This window comes from Babylonia areolata, chromosome 29 (genome assembly GCF_041734735.1).
Source record: "Babylonia areolata isolate BAREFJ2019XMU chromosome 29, ASM4173473v1, whole genome shotgun sequence".
NCBI classification, from domain to species: Eukaryota; Metazoa; Mollusca; class Gastropoda; order Neogastropoda; family Buccinidae; genus Babylonia; species Babylonia areolata.
Window position 1 is genome coordinate 1,214,408 of NC_134904.1, and position 16,692 is coordinate 1,231,099.

Sequence of the window (16,692 nt, forward strand, 5' to 3'; positions counted from 1 at the left end):
ATAGGTGGTACTTAAAACAAATGATATTGTGTATGAAAACATGTCAGTCAGGATGTAATCATGTTTACTTTTTTTTTTTTTGCTTCAGCCCTGACCACTGGCAATTCTGGCTGAGTTACCTGAACACAGTGTTCCAGTTGATTGACTCCGGTTACACACCACCCAGCGAAACAGGGGACGGGTCAGTAGCTAATGTGTCAGTATTATTTCGTTGCCATGTTGTGTTCATTCTGGAGAGGGGGGGGGGGGGGATCTCCTGTAGTGTTCTGTTTGTTCTGAATTTGACTGTATTGTGAGCTAGCTGGGGTGTGTGTTGTCTTCTTAATGTTGTGTTTGTTCTTCCTTTCTTCCTTCTATGGTGTGACCACGATCATTTCTTGATTATTCTGTCACTAATGAGGGGATCTATGGGAAAAAAAAAGGACCTTTATTTCGTCATATCTGGGCTACACCACTCAGGCTAGCAAAGCACTCCCTGGGGATTAACCCTGACCATCACAGCTCCAGCCCATCATTTACCACTGCTTTGATCAATGATACTTACACTAACAAAATTTTTATTCTTTAGATTCTTACTTCGTTTTTTCTTTCTTTCTTCTCATCTTCTTCTTCTTAGATGGTCCACAAAAAACAAACAAAAAAAGTCAGTTGTTAGCATTTGGCAGCCACTGTGACACTCTTGACACAAAGGTGCCAGTAATGTTGGCTTCCACAGCTGTCTGGGGCAGGGCATTCCAGTCTGAGATTGTTCTTGGATTGTTCTGTTGGACTGTATTGTGAGGTGGCTTGGCTGTGTGTTATCTCCCTTAGTCTTGTGTTATTCTACATTGAGAAGGTGGCAGAATGGTAAAGACGCTGAGCTGCCAATACACAGAGTCCATGAGGGTGTAGGTTTAAATCCCGCTCTCCGGCTTTCTCCCGAGTTTGACTGGAAAATAAAACTGAGCATCTAGTCTTTTGAATGAGACAATAAAGGGAGGTCCCCTGTGCAGCATACACCTAGCGCACTCAAAAAGAACCTATGGCTAAGAGAGTGGTGTCCTTTGGCAAAATTATGTAAAAAGAAATCCACTCTAATAGGTACACATACATATAAGCATGCGCTCAAGGTCTGACAAGCGCATTGGGTTATGCTGGTTTCAGGCATCTGCATAGCAGATATGGTGTAGCGTATATGGATTTGTTCGAACGCAGTGACGCCTCCTTGAGAAACTGAAACTGAAACTCATTCTATATTGACTGTATCGTGAGCTACCTGCGGTGTGTGTTATCTTCCTTCCCATAGTTTGTTCAGCCAGTTCAAAACACAGAATGAACAGGAAACGCTGAGGTCTAAAGGAAATAGCTTTGTCTAGAAGAAAAGATGTCAGTTTAATACAACAAGGACAAAAAAAAAAGGTATAAATATATATATAACCCACTCCATGGTGCTCAGATTTCCTCTAGAAACTTAACTCTGTTTTAAAAAAATAAATAAATAAATAAATCAGCACAAAAGGGAGCACCAGCTACGCTAACAAGAACACAAAACAGCATTAGTACTTTCAACAATTCATGATCAACTGTTAATACACAACCATCAGCAATAGGAAAATATAATGCGTAGTAAGCACAAGAGGTTAACCTGTTGTATGTTTTTGGTTTTTTGTGTGTTTTTTTTGTTCTGTTTTTTTTTATAACTATTAACACACAAGAGGTAGCATAACATATTGTAAAACAAATCCAGTGACAGACAGACAAAAAGAAAAAGAAAAAAATGGATGGTGGTAACATAACATATTGTAAACCTAGTACACTTTCAGACAGAAAAAAAAGAAGAAAAAGTGCAGGCAGTACTGCATTGTTGCAACTTGTGTTCCTAGGCAGCCTGAAATTCACACACAGACATCTGCTGTGACAAAAACAAATACAATCTTTTTTTTTTCTTTTTCTTTTCTTTTTATTTCTTTTTTTTCATCTCTTTTTTTTAACCATACCCCCCAGATAAGACCCTAATCAGTGGTGGACACTGGTTCATACGTCCAGCGCCAGTGATCAGGGCTCAAAGCCTCGTTTCCACATGGCATTGTGTCCTTGGTTCAAAGCCTCCTTTCCACATGGCATTGTGTCCTTGCTTCAAAGCCTCCTTTCCACATGGCATTGTGTCCTTGGTTCAAGCCTGGTTTCCACATGGCATTGTGTCCTTGGTTCAAAGCCTCGTTTCCACATGGCATTGTGTCCTTGCTTCAAAGCCTCCTTTCCACATGGCATTGTGTCCTTGGTTCAAAGCCTCCTTTCCACATGGCATTGTGTCCTTGATTCAAAGCCTCCTTTCCACATGGCATTGTGTCCTTGGTTCAAAGCCTTGTTTCCACATGGCATTGTGTCCTTGGTTCAAAGCCTCGTTTCCACATGGCATTGTGTCCTTGGGGAAAGGCGCTTTCTCCAATTTTCCTCACACCACTCAGGTGTGAATAGGTACATGACAAGTTGGGCAAGGTGAAGATGGCAAAGGAGACGATTGGGCCCCGCCCTCCTCTGCTGACCCCCAGGACATAGTAGTCATGAAATCATGTCCCTGGTGGCCATAAAAGGTTTTGGGACTTTTAACTCTTTCTGTACAATTGACAAAAGTCGGAGAGGATGGCAGCGTTTTACCGGTGTTGACGTCATTGAAATGTTCACTCGCTGAAGCTTCTCACATTGAAGAGGTGAATGAAGACTGAATGCTGCATTTCTAACGACAAAAGCTGTAGGTTGGGCCTTTCAGACACTAACTCGACATCAGATGGGGTCCCTGATAAAGAGGGAAAAAGGAAGTGTTCGTCCCGACGAAGTTAACCTTTTTTTTTAACTTTTACAGAGACACAACGGCGGAAGGGAAGGTTGACAGCAGCCTGGAGGAGGTGATGGAGTTCATCAACCAGCAGATCAACCGCTGCAAGGACGGCACCCTGCTCCGCGGCCCTTACCTCGCCCAGATGGAACTGGTTCGAATCCTGCAGGAGAGGAAGTCGCCCCTTCTGAAGCTGGCTGGTGGGTGTTCGGGGATCAGTGGGTCTGTGTGTTCCGTGATGTTGTGTTGTGTGTGGGTGTGTGATGAATGGTGTGTGTGTGTGTGTGTGTGTGTGTGTTCAGTGATTGTTGTGTGTGAGTGTGGGTGTGGGTGACGAATAGTGTGTGTGTGTGTGTGTTTGGTGATTGCCATGTATATGTGTGTGTGTGTTCAAGGATTTTTGTCTGTGTTTATGTGTGTTTGCTGGTCACAGAGACTTGCTGGTCACAGAGATAAATTATAAAAAATACTTCCTAAGTATTGAAACTGATGGAATAAACACTTCTGATTCACCGACTAAAGATTTCCGGTTCACTGGGATAAATACTGTAAAACAAAAATATTCCCATGATAAAGTTTTTATGAATGTTTGTTGTTTATTTGTCCAGGTCCGCCCAGCGAGTTGTTTGAACAGTACTACAACCTGTTTGGGGGCAAACCGTGCTGTGCCCGGGACCTGAAGGCCTACATCTGTCTTCTCACTCCTGAGGAGCTGCAGGCTGTAAGTGATTGGTTGGTTGTGTGCATGTGATAGTGTCTGTGATTGGTTGTTCTGTGTATGTGATGGTATTTGGGGTTGGTTGTTCTGTGTATGTGATGGTCTTGGGGGTTGGTTGTTCTGTGTATGTGATGGTATTTGGGGTTGGGTGTTCTGTGTATGTGATGGTATTTGGGGTTGGTTGTTCTGTGTATGTGATGGTCTTTGGGGTTGGTTGTTCTGTGTGTGTGATGGTCTTTGGGGTTGGTTGTTCTGTGTATGTGATGGTATTTGAGGTTGGGTGTTCTGTGTATGCGATGGTCTTTGGGGTTGGTTGTTGTGTGTATGTGATTGTCTTTGGGGTTGGTTGTTGTGTGTATGTGATTGTCTTTGGGGTTGGTTGTTCTGTGTATGCGATGGTCTTTGGGGTTGGTTGTTCTGTGTATGCGATGGTCTTTGGGGTTGGTTGTTCTGTGTATGTGATGGTCTTTGGGGTTGGTTGTTCTGTGTATGCGATGGTCTTTGGGGTTGGTTGTTCTGTGTATGTGATGGTCTTTGGGGTTGGTTGTTGTGTGTATGTGATTGTCTTTGGGGTTGGTTGTTCTGTGTATGCGATGGTCTTTGGGGTTGGTTGTTCTGTGTATGTGATGGTCTTTGGGGTTGGTTGTTCTGTGTGTGTGACAGTGTGATTGGTTGGTGTGTGTATGTGATGGTGTTTGGGGTTGGTTGTTCTGTGTATGTGATGGTGTTTGAGGTTGGTTGTTCTGTGTGTGTGACAGTGTGATTGGTTGGTGTGTGTATGTGATGGTGTTTGGGGTTGGTTGTTCTGTGTGTGTGATGGTGTTTGGGGTTGGTTGTTCTGTGTATGTGATGGTGTTTGAGGTTGGTTGTTCTGTGTGTGTGACAGTGTGATTGGTTGGTGTGTGTATGTGATGGTGTTTGCGGTTGGTTGTTCTGTGTGTGTGATGGTCTTTGGGGTTGGTTGTTCTGTGTGTGTGATGGTCTTTGGGGTTGGTTGTTCTGTGTGTGTGACAGTGTGATTGGTTGGTGTGTGTATGTGATGGTGTTTGGGGTTGGTTGGTCTGTGTGTGTGATGGTGTGATTGGTTGGTGTGTGTATGTGACGGTGTTTGGGGTTGGTTGTTCTGTGTGTGTGTGATGGTGTGATTGGTTGGTGTGTGTATGTGATGGTGTTTGGGGTTGGTTGTTCTGTGTGTGTGATGGTGTGATTGGTTGGTGTGTGTATGTGACGGTGTTTGGGGTTGGTTGTTCTGTGTGTGTGATGGTGTGATTGGTTGGTGTGTGTATGTGATGGTGTTTGGGATTGGTTGTTCTGTGTGTGTGACAGTGTGATTGGTTGGTGTGTGTATGTGATGGTGTTTGGGGTTGGTTGGTCTGTGTGTGTGATGGTGTGATTGGTTGGTGTGTGTATGTGACGGTGTTTGGGATTGGTTGTTCATTGTATGTGACAGTGTCATTGGTTGTTCTGTGTATGTGGCGGTGTTTGGGATTGGTTGTTCTGTGTATGTGACAGTATTTGTGATTGGTTGTTTTGTGTATGTCACAGTATTTGGGATTGGTTGTTTTGTGTATGTCACAGTGTTTGGGATTGGTTGTTTTGTGTATGTCACAGTGTTTGGGATTGGTTGTCCTGTGTATGTGACATTATTTGTGATTGGTTGTTCTGTGAATGTGACATTATTTGTGATTGGTTGTTCTGTGAATGTGACAGTGTTTGGTATTGTTTGTTCTGTGTATGTGACAGTGTGATTGGTTGTTCTGTGTATGTGTCAGTGTTTGGGATTGGTTCTGTGTATGTGACAGTTTGATTGGTTGTTCTGTGTATGTGACAGTGTTTGGTATTGGTTCTGTGTATGTGACAGTTTGATTGGTTGTTCTGTGTATGTGTCAGTGTTTGGGATTGGTTCTGTGTATGTGACAGTGTGATTGGTTGTTCTGTGTATGTGTCAGTGTTTGGGATTGGTTCTGTGTATGTGACAGTTTGATTGGTTGTTCTGTGTATGTGACAGTGTTTGGTATTGGTTGTTCTATGTTCTCAATTAACGAAAATGTTCTCACAAAGTTATACACCTCAAAATGTTGGAGGTGGGGTGTGTGTGTGCACACTATGCATTTTGCATGGATTGAAGCATTAGAGAGAGTGTGTGTTTGTATATATATGTGTGTGCTTAATCTCTTTTTTTTTTCTTTTTTTTTCATAATATGTCTTCGACATTTGCATCCTGATCTCTCCGTACTAATGAAAATCTTCACAAACATGTTCAGTATATTTCTTTGATTTGTGTTCTGCAGTGAAGAGTCAGAATTATATACCTGTTATGATGGAAATGATGATGATTACAACTTCAAAGTGATGTTAAGAGTTCTGATGAAGGCTTTATGTTTTTTCGTGCAGCTGATCAACAAATTTGTAGAATCGTCGCAGTTAAAAACGGAAAACGGGTCTCCTGTCTATGCCAGTGATGTGAGTATGGGCTTGAACTTTTGAGTATCCCTCTGCCCAGTGTGGGCTGAACTTTTGAGTATCATCTGCCCAGTGTGGGCTGAACTTTTGAGTATCATCTGCCCAGTATGGGCTGAACTTTTGAGTATCATCTGCCCAGTGTGGGCTGAACTTTTGAGTATCATCTGCCCAGTATGGGCTGAACTTTTGAGTATCATCTGCCCAGTATGGGCTGAACTTTTGAGTATCATCTGCCCAGTGTGGGCTGAACTTTTGAGTATCCCTCTGCCCAGTGTGGGCTGAACTTTTGAGTATCATCTGCCCAGTGTGGGCTGAACTTTTGAGTATCATCTGCCCAGTGTGGGCTGAACTTTTGAGTATCCATCTGCCCAGTGTGGGCTGAACTATTGAGTATCCATCTGCCCAGTGTGGGCTGAACTTTTGAGTATCATCTGCCCAGTGTGGGCTGAACTTTTGAGTATCATCTGCCCAGTATGGGCTGAACTTTTGAGTATCATCTGCCCAGTGTGGGCTGAACTTTTGAGTATCCATCTACCCCCGAAAACAGAGAATGACTGCCTATATGGCGAGGTAAAAACTGTCATACACATAAAAGCCCACTGATGTACATGTATACAAGTGAACGTTGGAGTTGCAGCCCACGAAGGAAGAAGAAGTATCCATCTGTCCACCCATTAGTTTAACACCTTAACTGCTGAACTTTGGTGAATTCGGATCAGTGTGGTTTCAGTTTGAATTGCACTTACTACTTTTTGTGTACCTATCAACTATGTTACTGATTTTGCTGAAGTGATGCCGTCCCAGGAAGAAGAAGTCCAAATACAGAATGGTGACTGACATCCTGACCTTAAGTTCTGTCTTATTTCAGTGAAGTAACAACCTTACTCTGACGAGCACACTTGTGAGCTGCAGTTGTGGGGTTAATTTTCATGAATCAGTTGCTCAGGACAGACAGACAGAATGCACTTGTTGGGTTCTTAGCATTTGTTTGCGTCTTCCAGTTTGACATTTTTTGGGGAGGGCCATTTTTTATAGTGTGAGTGTTATTGACTATAAAATGATAAAGCTTTGTAACTTGAATGAATGAATAATTGATATACATGAGATGTTTTCAGCGATAACAGGTTTATTGATTTGATTATTCTGTCTACCCTGTCCCACACTTACACATAAACAGGGTGATTTTATTGTTCCATAATCACCAAATAGATGAGTGGAACATTTTAATGGGCAGCAGGCCAAATACCTTAGAACAGATTCAGGAGAAAGTTTCCTTGGCTAAATTCTGGAAAAGATAAAAACTTAATTCTTGTTGATTGTGTGTGTGTGTGTATTTATGTGTATGGGTGTGTGTATGTGTGTGTTTATGTGTGTGTGTGTGTTGTGTGTGTGTTTCAGGCCAAACATATATGTCAGCACATGACGGTGCTCCAGCTGTCGCGACTGGCAGGTCTGTTCAGCCAGCAGCCAGAGGAAGAGCTGTTGGAGACCATACGGGGCTTCGTCCTCAGATACCGCAAAGGACTGGACCTCGGTCAGTGTCTGATGCTGGCAGTGCAGAACTGCACTGTAGAAAAAAAATTCCTTTTTCAACTTTTTATTTTGTTTGAATTTTTTAATCTTTTGTTGTTGTTGTTTTTTGTTTTGTTTTGTTTTTGTTCTTTTCTTGTTTACTTTCTTTCGTGCCCCAGAAATGGGACATTATGTTTTCTGTATTTCAGTGATGATGAAGATGCTGCAGTTGGGGTTCAGGTTTGGGTTTTGGGACTGCTTGATGGGTGCGGTGGTCAAATTGTTAGAGCGCTGGATTCTTCCACTGAGTTTCCTGAGTTCGATCCCCTGCACACCTGGTGGGTTAAGGGTGGAGCTTTTCCCGATCTCCCATGTCAACATATGTACAGACCTGCTGGTGCCTGAACCCCCATCATGTGTATACACATGCCGGAGATCAAATACACACGTAAAAGATCCTGTGATCCATGTCAGTATTCAGTGGGTTATGGAAACAAGAACGTACCCGCCATGCACAGATCCTGTGATCCATGCCAGTATTCAGTGGGTTATGGAAACAAGAACGTACCCGCCATGCACAGATCCTGTGATCCATGCCAGTATTCAGTGGGTTATGGAAACAAGAACGTACCCGCCATGCACAGATCCTGTGATCCATGTCAGTATTCAGTGGGTTATGGAAACAAGAACGTACCCGCCATGCACAGATCCTGTGATCCATGTCAGTATTCAGTGGGTTATGGAAACAAGAACGTACCCGCCATGCACAGATCCTGTGATCCATGTCAGTATTCAGTAGGTTATGGAAACAAGAACGTACCCAGCATGCACAGATCCTGTGATCCATGCCAGTATTCAGTGGGTTATGGAAACAAGAACGTACCCGCCATGCACAGATCCTGTGATCCATGTCAGTATTCAGTGGGTTATGGAAACAAGAACGTACCCGCCATGCACAGATCCTGTGATCCATGTCAGTATTCAGTGGGTTATGGAAACAAGAACGTACCCACCATGCACACCCTAAAAAATCAGAGTGTGGCTGCAGACATGGCGGGGTAAATAACCAAAACAGTTATACACATTTTTTTTTTTTAAGTTTGTTAGTGTGGGTGCTTAAACGTAATTTTAGGAAGAAAATTTCCTTTTAAGTTTGTTAGTGTGTGTGTGTGACTTAAACGGACTGAATGACACAGGAGCGTCCAGTGTGTGACTTAAACGGACTGAATGACACAGGAGCGTCCAGTGTGTGACTTAAACGGACTGAATGACACAGGAGCGCCGAGTGTGTGACTTAAACAGACTGAATGACACAGGAGCGTCCAGTGTGTGACTTAAACGGACTGAATGACACAGGAGCGTCCAGTGTGTGACTTAAACGGACTGAATGACACAGGAGCGTCCAGTGTGTGACTTAAACGGACTGAATGACACAGGAGCGTCCAGTGTGTGACTTAAACGGACTGAATGACACAGGAGCGTCCAGTGTGTGACTTAAACGGACTGAATGACACAGGAGCGTCCAGTGTGTGACTTAAACGGACTGAATGACACAGGAGCGTCCAGTGTGTGACTTAAACGGACTGAATGACACAGGAGCACCCAGTGTGTGACTTAAACGGACTGAATGACACAGGAGCGTCCAGTGTGTGACTTAAACGGACTGAATGACACAGGAGCGTCCAGTGTGTGACTTAAACGGACTGAATGACACAGGAGCACCCAGTGTGTGACTTAAACGGACTGAATGACACAGGAGCGTCCAGTGTGTGACTTAAACGGACTGAATGACACAGGAGCGTCCAGTGTGTGACTTAAACGGACTGAATGACACAGGAGCGTCCAGTGTGTGACTTAAACGGACTGAATGACACAGGAGCACCCAGTGTGTGACTTAAACGGACTGAATGACACAGGAGCACCCAGTGTGTGACTTAAATGGACTGAATGACACAGGAGCGTCCAGTGTGTGACTTAAACAACTGGAATTATCAGAGTCCCAGTGTGGAACTTTAAACGGGGCAATACCTGAACAGACTCAAAAATGTTGTACTTGGCTAAATGAAAGTAAAAATCGTCAGTTGTGTGACTTATTAGTGATGAGGTGGAAACGGATGGTGTCATGTGTGTTGAGTTTAAAACGATATGTGCACAAGGAGCGTCCAGTGTGGACTTAAAGGACTGATAGCCACAGGCAGGGAAGTGTGTGGAGACCTAACGGTTCTTAGATAGACAAAGGACGGACTCGGTCAGTGTGTGCCTCAAACGCACTGAAGAAAACACATCTGTACTTCAAACTTTTATTTGTTGAATTTTTTTATCGTTTTGTTGTTGATTTACTGGTTGATGACTAGGTCTTCCGTGTGTGACTTTTACGGACCCAGAATGACAATGGAGCACCGTTTACTTATTCAGGATATGAAGACGCAGGGGTCAGTTGGTTTTGGACCTTAAATGGAAGCGGGTCACCAGTTGTGACTTAATCACTGAGCTGATGACCTCAGGACACCAGTGTTGGGGGACTTTTCCGATATCACGCCTTTATGACATAAATGCCAGAGACAACATGTGCCCATGGTTCTTTCGGATGAACTGCACCAGAGTGCTTGTACAGAAACGGAATCACGGACGTTCCATTGTGGGTTTAATGGACTTTACACAGACTCCCATGTGACTAGTAAACGACTGATGACCTGAACGCCCTCCATGTGTACTAAAGCAGATGAAATACACACGTAACAAGTTGTGACTTAAACAGACTGAATGGAACAAGAGCGTCCAGCTTGACAAATGACTGATGACCAGGGACGTTCAGTGTGTGACAAACGACTGCATGACACAGGACCCGTCCATGTCGTACTTAAAGGATTAATGAAACATAAAGCGTACCCGCATGCACCTAAATCAGGAGGGCTGAAGACATGGCGTGTGTATACCTAAAACGTAACAATTGAACATGGTTAGTGTGTGCTACTAAAGGAGAAATTACCTAAGTGTTGTCGTGTGTGACTAAACAGACTGAATGACACAGGAGCGCCAGTGTGTGACTTAAACAGACTGAATGACACAGGAGCGTCCAGTGTGTGACTTAAACGGACTGAATGACACAGGAGCGCCCAGTGTGTGACTTAAACGGACTGAATGACACAGGAGCGTCCAGTGTGTGACTTAAACAGACTGAATGACACAGGAGCGTCCAGTGTGTGACTTAAACAGACTGAATGACACAGGAGCGTCCAGTGTGTGACTTAAACGGACTGAATGACACAGGAGCGCCAGTGTGTGACTTAAATGGACTTAATGACACAGGAGCACCCAGTGTGTGACTTAAACGGACTGAATGACACAGGAGCGTCCAGTGTGTGACTTAAATGGACTTAATGACACAGGAGCGTCCAGTGTGTGACTTAAACGGACTGAATGACACAGGAGCACCCAGTGTGTGACTTAAATGGACTGAATGACACAGGAGCATCCAGTGTGTGACTTAAACGGACTGAATGACACAGGAGCGTCCAGTGTGTGACTTAAACAGACTTAATGACACAGGAGCGTCCAGTGTGTGACTTAAACAGACTGAATGACACAGGAGCATCCAGTGTGTGACTTAAACGGACTGAATGACACAGGAGCGTCCAGTGTGTGACTTAAACGGACTGAATGACACAGGAGCGTCCAGTGTGTGACTTAAACGGACTGAATGACACAGGAGCGTCCCAGTGTGTGACTTAAACGGACTGAATGACACAGGAGCACCCAGTGTGTGACTTAAACGGACTGAATGACACAGGAGCGTCCAGTGTGTGACTTAAACGGACTGAATGACACAGGAGCACCCAGTGTGTGACTTAAACGGACTGAATGACACAGGAGCGTCCAGTGTGTGACTTAAACGGACTGAATGACACAGGAGCGACCCAGTGTGTGACTTAAACAGGACTGAATGACACAGGAGCATCCAGTGTGTGACTTAAACGGACTGAATGACACAGGAGCGTCCAGTGTGTGACTTAAACAGACTGAATGACACAGGAGCGTCCAGTGTGTGACTTAAACGGACTGAATGACACAGGAGCGTCCAGTGTGTGACTTAAACGGACTGAATGACACATGAGCGTCCAGTGTGTGACTTAAACGGACTGAATGACACAGGAGCGTCCAGTGTGTGACTTAAACGGACTGAATGACACAGGAGCGTCCAGTGTGTGACTTAAACGGACTGAATGACACAGGAGCGCCCAGTGGCAGCTGTCAGTCAGCTCTACCCCAGTAGGCGGGCAGCCCGTTGTGCAGATGACTGTGTTTGTAAAGTACTTAAAGACTGGTCTGCAAATGAGGATAGGCGCTATATAAGTATGCATATCATCATCATCAACTTGACAAGGCTGTACTCTCATTCGACATCCTGGCATCAACCAGTCTGATCGATGTGACCACACCAATATGTATACATTGTGATGTGCATGCATCATGTTTGTCAATTTTGAAAATGAAGCAACAAATGTCATTGAACAACCGTAGTTCAGTTCAGTTCAGTAACGCAAGGAGGCGTCACTGCATTCGGACAAATCCATATATGCCACACCACATCTGCTAAGCAGATGTCTGCCAGCAGCGTAACCCAACATGCTTAGAACAACAGTAGTAAGCATAATATCAAAACTAACCATGATTCACACTTACAGTAGTTGTATGTGCGAGAGTGGGATGATTTGAGCTGACATGAGCTGATGGTATAAAACTTTGTGCTGACACGATACTTGTTGCTGGGTTTCCAGGCAAAGACTTGCTGCAGACAGACATCCAGCCCAGCGACCAGTACCTGCTGTTTGCAGCTCACCTCTTGGTGGACCTGTGGCAGCGCACAGGTGGGTGTTGGGGGAGAGGGGGTTGGGGGAAGGAGAGGGAGGTGTGGAGCTGTTTCTGTCGGTACATGCATGTTAGTGAGTGTGGACACGCATTTGTTTGTGTGCCTGCCATATTTCTGTGACTGTACCATTAACCTATGGTGTGTAGAATTTAATCTGTTGGACAGTTGTGTATGATGATAGCTGGATGGGAAGTATTGTAGAGACTGACAACCTGTCCAGTAGGGAATGGGTATATTGCACACACATGACTTTTCCATCATCCTGGTGTGCTGGGAATGGAAGAACTTCCCTCCCCTCTCCACCCAAAAAACAAAAAACATAAAAACCCTCCAGCATTCTACTTGGCAGCCAACAAAGTTCAATTCAAAAGAAAGAAAGAAAGTGCAAATCCTCTTTTGTTGTTGATCAGCCTGTGGAGAGAGTGACGCTTTTGCCTTGGAATCTTGTTCATGTTTCAGTTTGTTCACATGAAACAAGTTAGTGGCTGCAACACAATCAGAATAAACCACCTTTCTGGAATCCTTTACAGAACAAGACGCCAGTAAGCAAGAAGCAGATGAGTGGCGTGTGCAAAAAAAATTATTTTACTTTTTGGTAGTGGTGAGGAGGGGTGCAATGGTTGAGTGGTTAAAGCGTTGGACATTCAATCTGAGGGTTCCTGGTTCGAATCTCGGTAACGGTGCCTGGCGAGTAAAAGGTGGAGATTTTTCCAATCTCCCAGGTCAACATATGTGCAGACCTGCGTGTGCCTGAACCCCCTTCATATGTATACGCAAGCAGAAGATCAAATATGCATGTTTAAGATCCTGTAATTATGTCAGCGTTCGGTGGGTTATGGAAAAAAGAACATGCCCAGCATGCACACCCCTGAAAACGGAGTATGGCTGCTTACATGGCAGGGTAAAAACAGTCATATACACAAAAGCCCACTAGTATACATACAAGAAAACATGGGAGTTGCAGCCCTTGAACAAAGAAGTAGTAGGTAGTGGTGATATAGATAAGTTCTGGCTAACTGACTGGCCGACAAACTGAGACTAACTGTGTGATGTGTTGTTGTCCAAGAGAGAAGTACATGTGGCAAGCCATTGTACAGCACAGTCTGACATCATCATCATCACCATCATCATTATCACCACCACCACCATCACCATCATCATCACCATCGTTATAGTGACTGATTGTGTGATGTGTGTTGTCCAAGAGAAGTACATGTGGCAAGCCATTGTACAGCACAGTCTGACACACATCATCATCATCATCATCATCATCATCATCACCATCACCATCATCACCACCACCCTCATCATTATCACCACCACCACCATCATCACCATCATCACCACCATCACCCTCATCATTATCACCACCATCACCATCATCATTATAACCATCATTATCATCATCATCATCATCTTCTTCTCCATCATCACCATCACCACCACCATCATCACCTTCATTATCATCATCACCACCATCGTCACCATTGTTATGGTGACTGACTTGTGATTTGTGTTGTGTTCCAGGAGAGGAGAAGTATGTGTGGCAGGCCGTTGTACAGCTGGAGCTGGGAGTTCACCACAGTCCTGCCAACCACCAGTTCAAGCTGCTCCTGATGAGGCTTTACTGTGAAGTGGGTGAGTGCACCATGCGTCGTCATAATCATCACCATTATGATAATAGTTCAAACTGGTCCTGATGAGGCTTTACTGTGAAGTGGGTGAGTGCACCATGCATCGTCATAATCATCACCATTATGATAATAGTTCAAACTGGTCCTGATGAGGCTTTACTGTGAAGTGGGTGAGTGCACCACGCATCGTCATAATCATCACCATTATGATAATAGTTCAAACTGCTCCTGATGAGGCTTTACTGTGAAGTGGGTGAGTGCACCATGCATCGTCATAATCATCACCATTATGATAATAGTTCAAACTGCTCCTGATGAGGCTTTACTGTGAAGTGGGTGAGTGCACCACGCATCGTCATAATTATCACCATCATGATAATAGTTCAAACTGGTCCTGATGAGGCTCTACTGTGAAGTGGGTGAGGGCACCATGCGTCGTCATAATCATCACCATAATGATAATAGTTTAAACTGGTCCTGATGAGGCTTTACTGTGAAGTGGGTGAGTGCACCATGCATCGTCATAATCATCACCATTATGATAATAGTTCAGACTGCTCCTGATGATGAGGCTTTACTGTGAAGTGGGTGAGTGCACCATGCGTCGTCATAATCATCACCATCATGATAACCATCATGATCATTTTAAGAGTTCAAACTTCTCCTGATGAGCCTTTGCTGTGTACTTGGTCAGTTTTACATACATTGGTTTTTTCATCATTATCATCCTCATAGAGAAATTTTGTCCAAGTTCATTCTCTCTATTCCCACAATTTGTGCATTTGGCACTGACGCCACACACGGACCACACCGCACCATGTCATGCTTTGCCACAACACATCATAGCACAAAACAACACAGCAAAACGCAGTGCACACACACACTGACCACACCGCGCCATGTCATGCCTTGCCACAACACATCATAGCACAAAACAACACAGCAAAACGCAGTGCACACACACACTGACCACACCGCGCCATGTCATGCCTTGCCACAACACATCATAGCACAAAACAACACAGCAAAACGCAGTGCACACACACACTGACCACACCGCACCATGTCATGCTTTGCCACAACACATCATAGCACAAAACAACACAGCAAAATGCAGTGCACACACACACACACACACACACACACACACGTATGCACAGAGCCATGGGAATGCATGTCAAGTCTTCTCATGTGCTTGTACTTTTCAGCACCACACTTTTGATATGTTTGAGAGTGTGTGTGTGTGTGTGAGGAGTTCCAGTGCATATAACATGAAGTTGATGTGAATAGGTGATTGAAGTCAGAGATGGACTATTCATTGTTTAAAATGACATGATGTACATGGAGGTAACATCTGATAGGAGTTTTTCAATACATGGTGTGTGTGTGTGTCCTGTCGAAGGGAAGGTTGTGCATGTTTTTTGTCTAGATAAATCACACGCTAATATACTTACTCGTTATGCGTGTTGTTGTCAGAACAAGTCTAAGCTTATACGGTGACTTTATTTTTGGTGTCATATACTGTACCAGCGTGTAGGGTGACTTTATTTTCTGTTTGTTTCAGGTGCCTTTGGTCCAGTTCCTGCTTTGTGGAATGGGATGGACATGAAACATATAATGAATGATTCTTTAGGGTAGGTACAGGTGCTTGAGTTTGTACTTTTTTCTTCACCCTACCCCACCCCCACTATTCATTGACTTTTGACTCTTAGATAAAGGGATGTTAGATGCTCAGTAGAGTTTTGAATTTCATTGTTAAGATAAGATTAGACAGAAATGGTATTTGAAATGTCCTTTTCTGATCATCCACCATTGTTTTTTTAACACTCTATGATTGTATGTCTGCAGTGAAGTTGTTATTGTCAATCTTTCAGACATAATGAAAGCCACATTTCTGGGAAAGGAGAATACATATGTTGAAGTACATTTCAGGAATTTTAACAAAAGTGGAACCAGTGGTCACATGTTCCCAAAAAGCATTTGAATTTAACCGTCTTTTTCAAAGTTCTTGAAAGTCCTTGACTTTCAGACTGTGTTGCTGATAAGTCTTTCAAAAAGCTTCAAAAGAACTTGAAACTGAAAAGATTGATAAACATCTCTTTTTTTTTCTTTTTTAAAGAGGCCATAAACTTTGAGAAACAATTAATTAGAAAAGAAAAACGTACAAGTAGAGTTTTCGTTTCATATATGTGAAGAAAATGCCATCTGCTGCAGCATGCAAACTGTTTCATCCCGTAAGGGAAGTATCTGTTCATTCCAAGTGTGGAAGGCTTGGTGCTTTGATGACAAAGTGTAGAGTGGCTGGCCTGGTTGCTGATGCAGGTATTTCATCTCCAACCATGTGGGGAGACTGGGTCACCTAGTGGCTGCCTGTGCCATGTTCGGAACCATGCTGCGATTCTTCTCCGTCAACCACAAGGAGGTAGGACACACATGCATGCACTCACACACACGCACGCGCGCGTGCGCGTTGTGAGAGAAAGAATGTGTGGTGTGTGTGTAAGCAGCTTAAAAACCAATTTATGTGCTTAAACATGTTCTTAGAAATGTGAGAAAGAAAGAAATGCAGATTGGTGTTTTTAGTTGTTGACAAAATTTGAGGGTTTTTTTTTTTTTAAACTGATAAGTACACCTCCTGTTTGTGCATTATGGTGTGAAATTTGGAACAACAAGAACTTGG

At 43.8% G+C, this 16,692-nt stretch overlaps 1 protein-coding gene across 2 annotated transcripts in view; it reads left to right on the top strand.

The window, feature by feature from the left end:
* The window catches only part of LOC143274682 (N-alpha-acetyltransferase 25, NatB auxiliary subunit-like), a 53,481-nt gene that overhangs the window by 13,470 nt on the left and 23,319 nt on the right, over positions 1-16,692 (top strand). Inside the window, exons 8-16 of one of the 2 annotated variants that reach the window (XM_076578564.1) lie at positions 89-196; positions 2,843-3,015; positions 3,424-3,536; positions 5,928-5,996; positions 7,395-7,530; positions 12,287-12,376; positions 13,906-14,016; positions 15,577-15,646; positions 16,335-16,434. In XM_076578564.1, coding sequence (XP_076434679.1) covers positions 89-196; positions 2,843-3,015; positions 3,424-3,536; positions 5,928-5,996; positions 7,395-7,530; positions 12,287-12,376; positions 13,906-14,016; positions 15,577-15,646; positions 16,335-16,434 — 970 coding nt within the window. The remainder of the gene's footprint in view (positions 1-88; positions 197-2,842; positions 3,016-3,423; positions 3,537-5,927; positions 5,997-7,394; positions 7,531-12,286; positions 12,377-13,905; positions 14,017-15,576; positions 15,647-16,334; positions 16,435-16,692) is intronic. The other variant, XM_076578565.1, reaches the window with a different exon arrangement.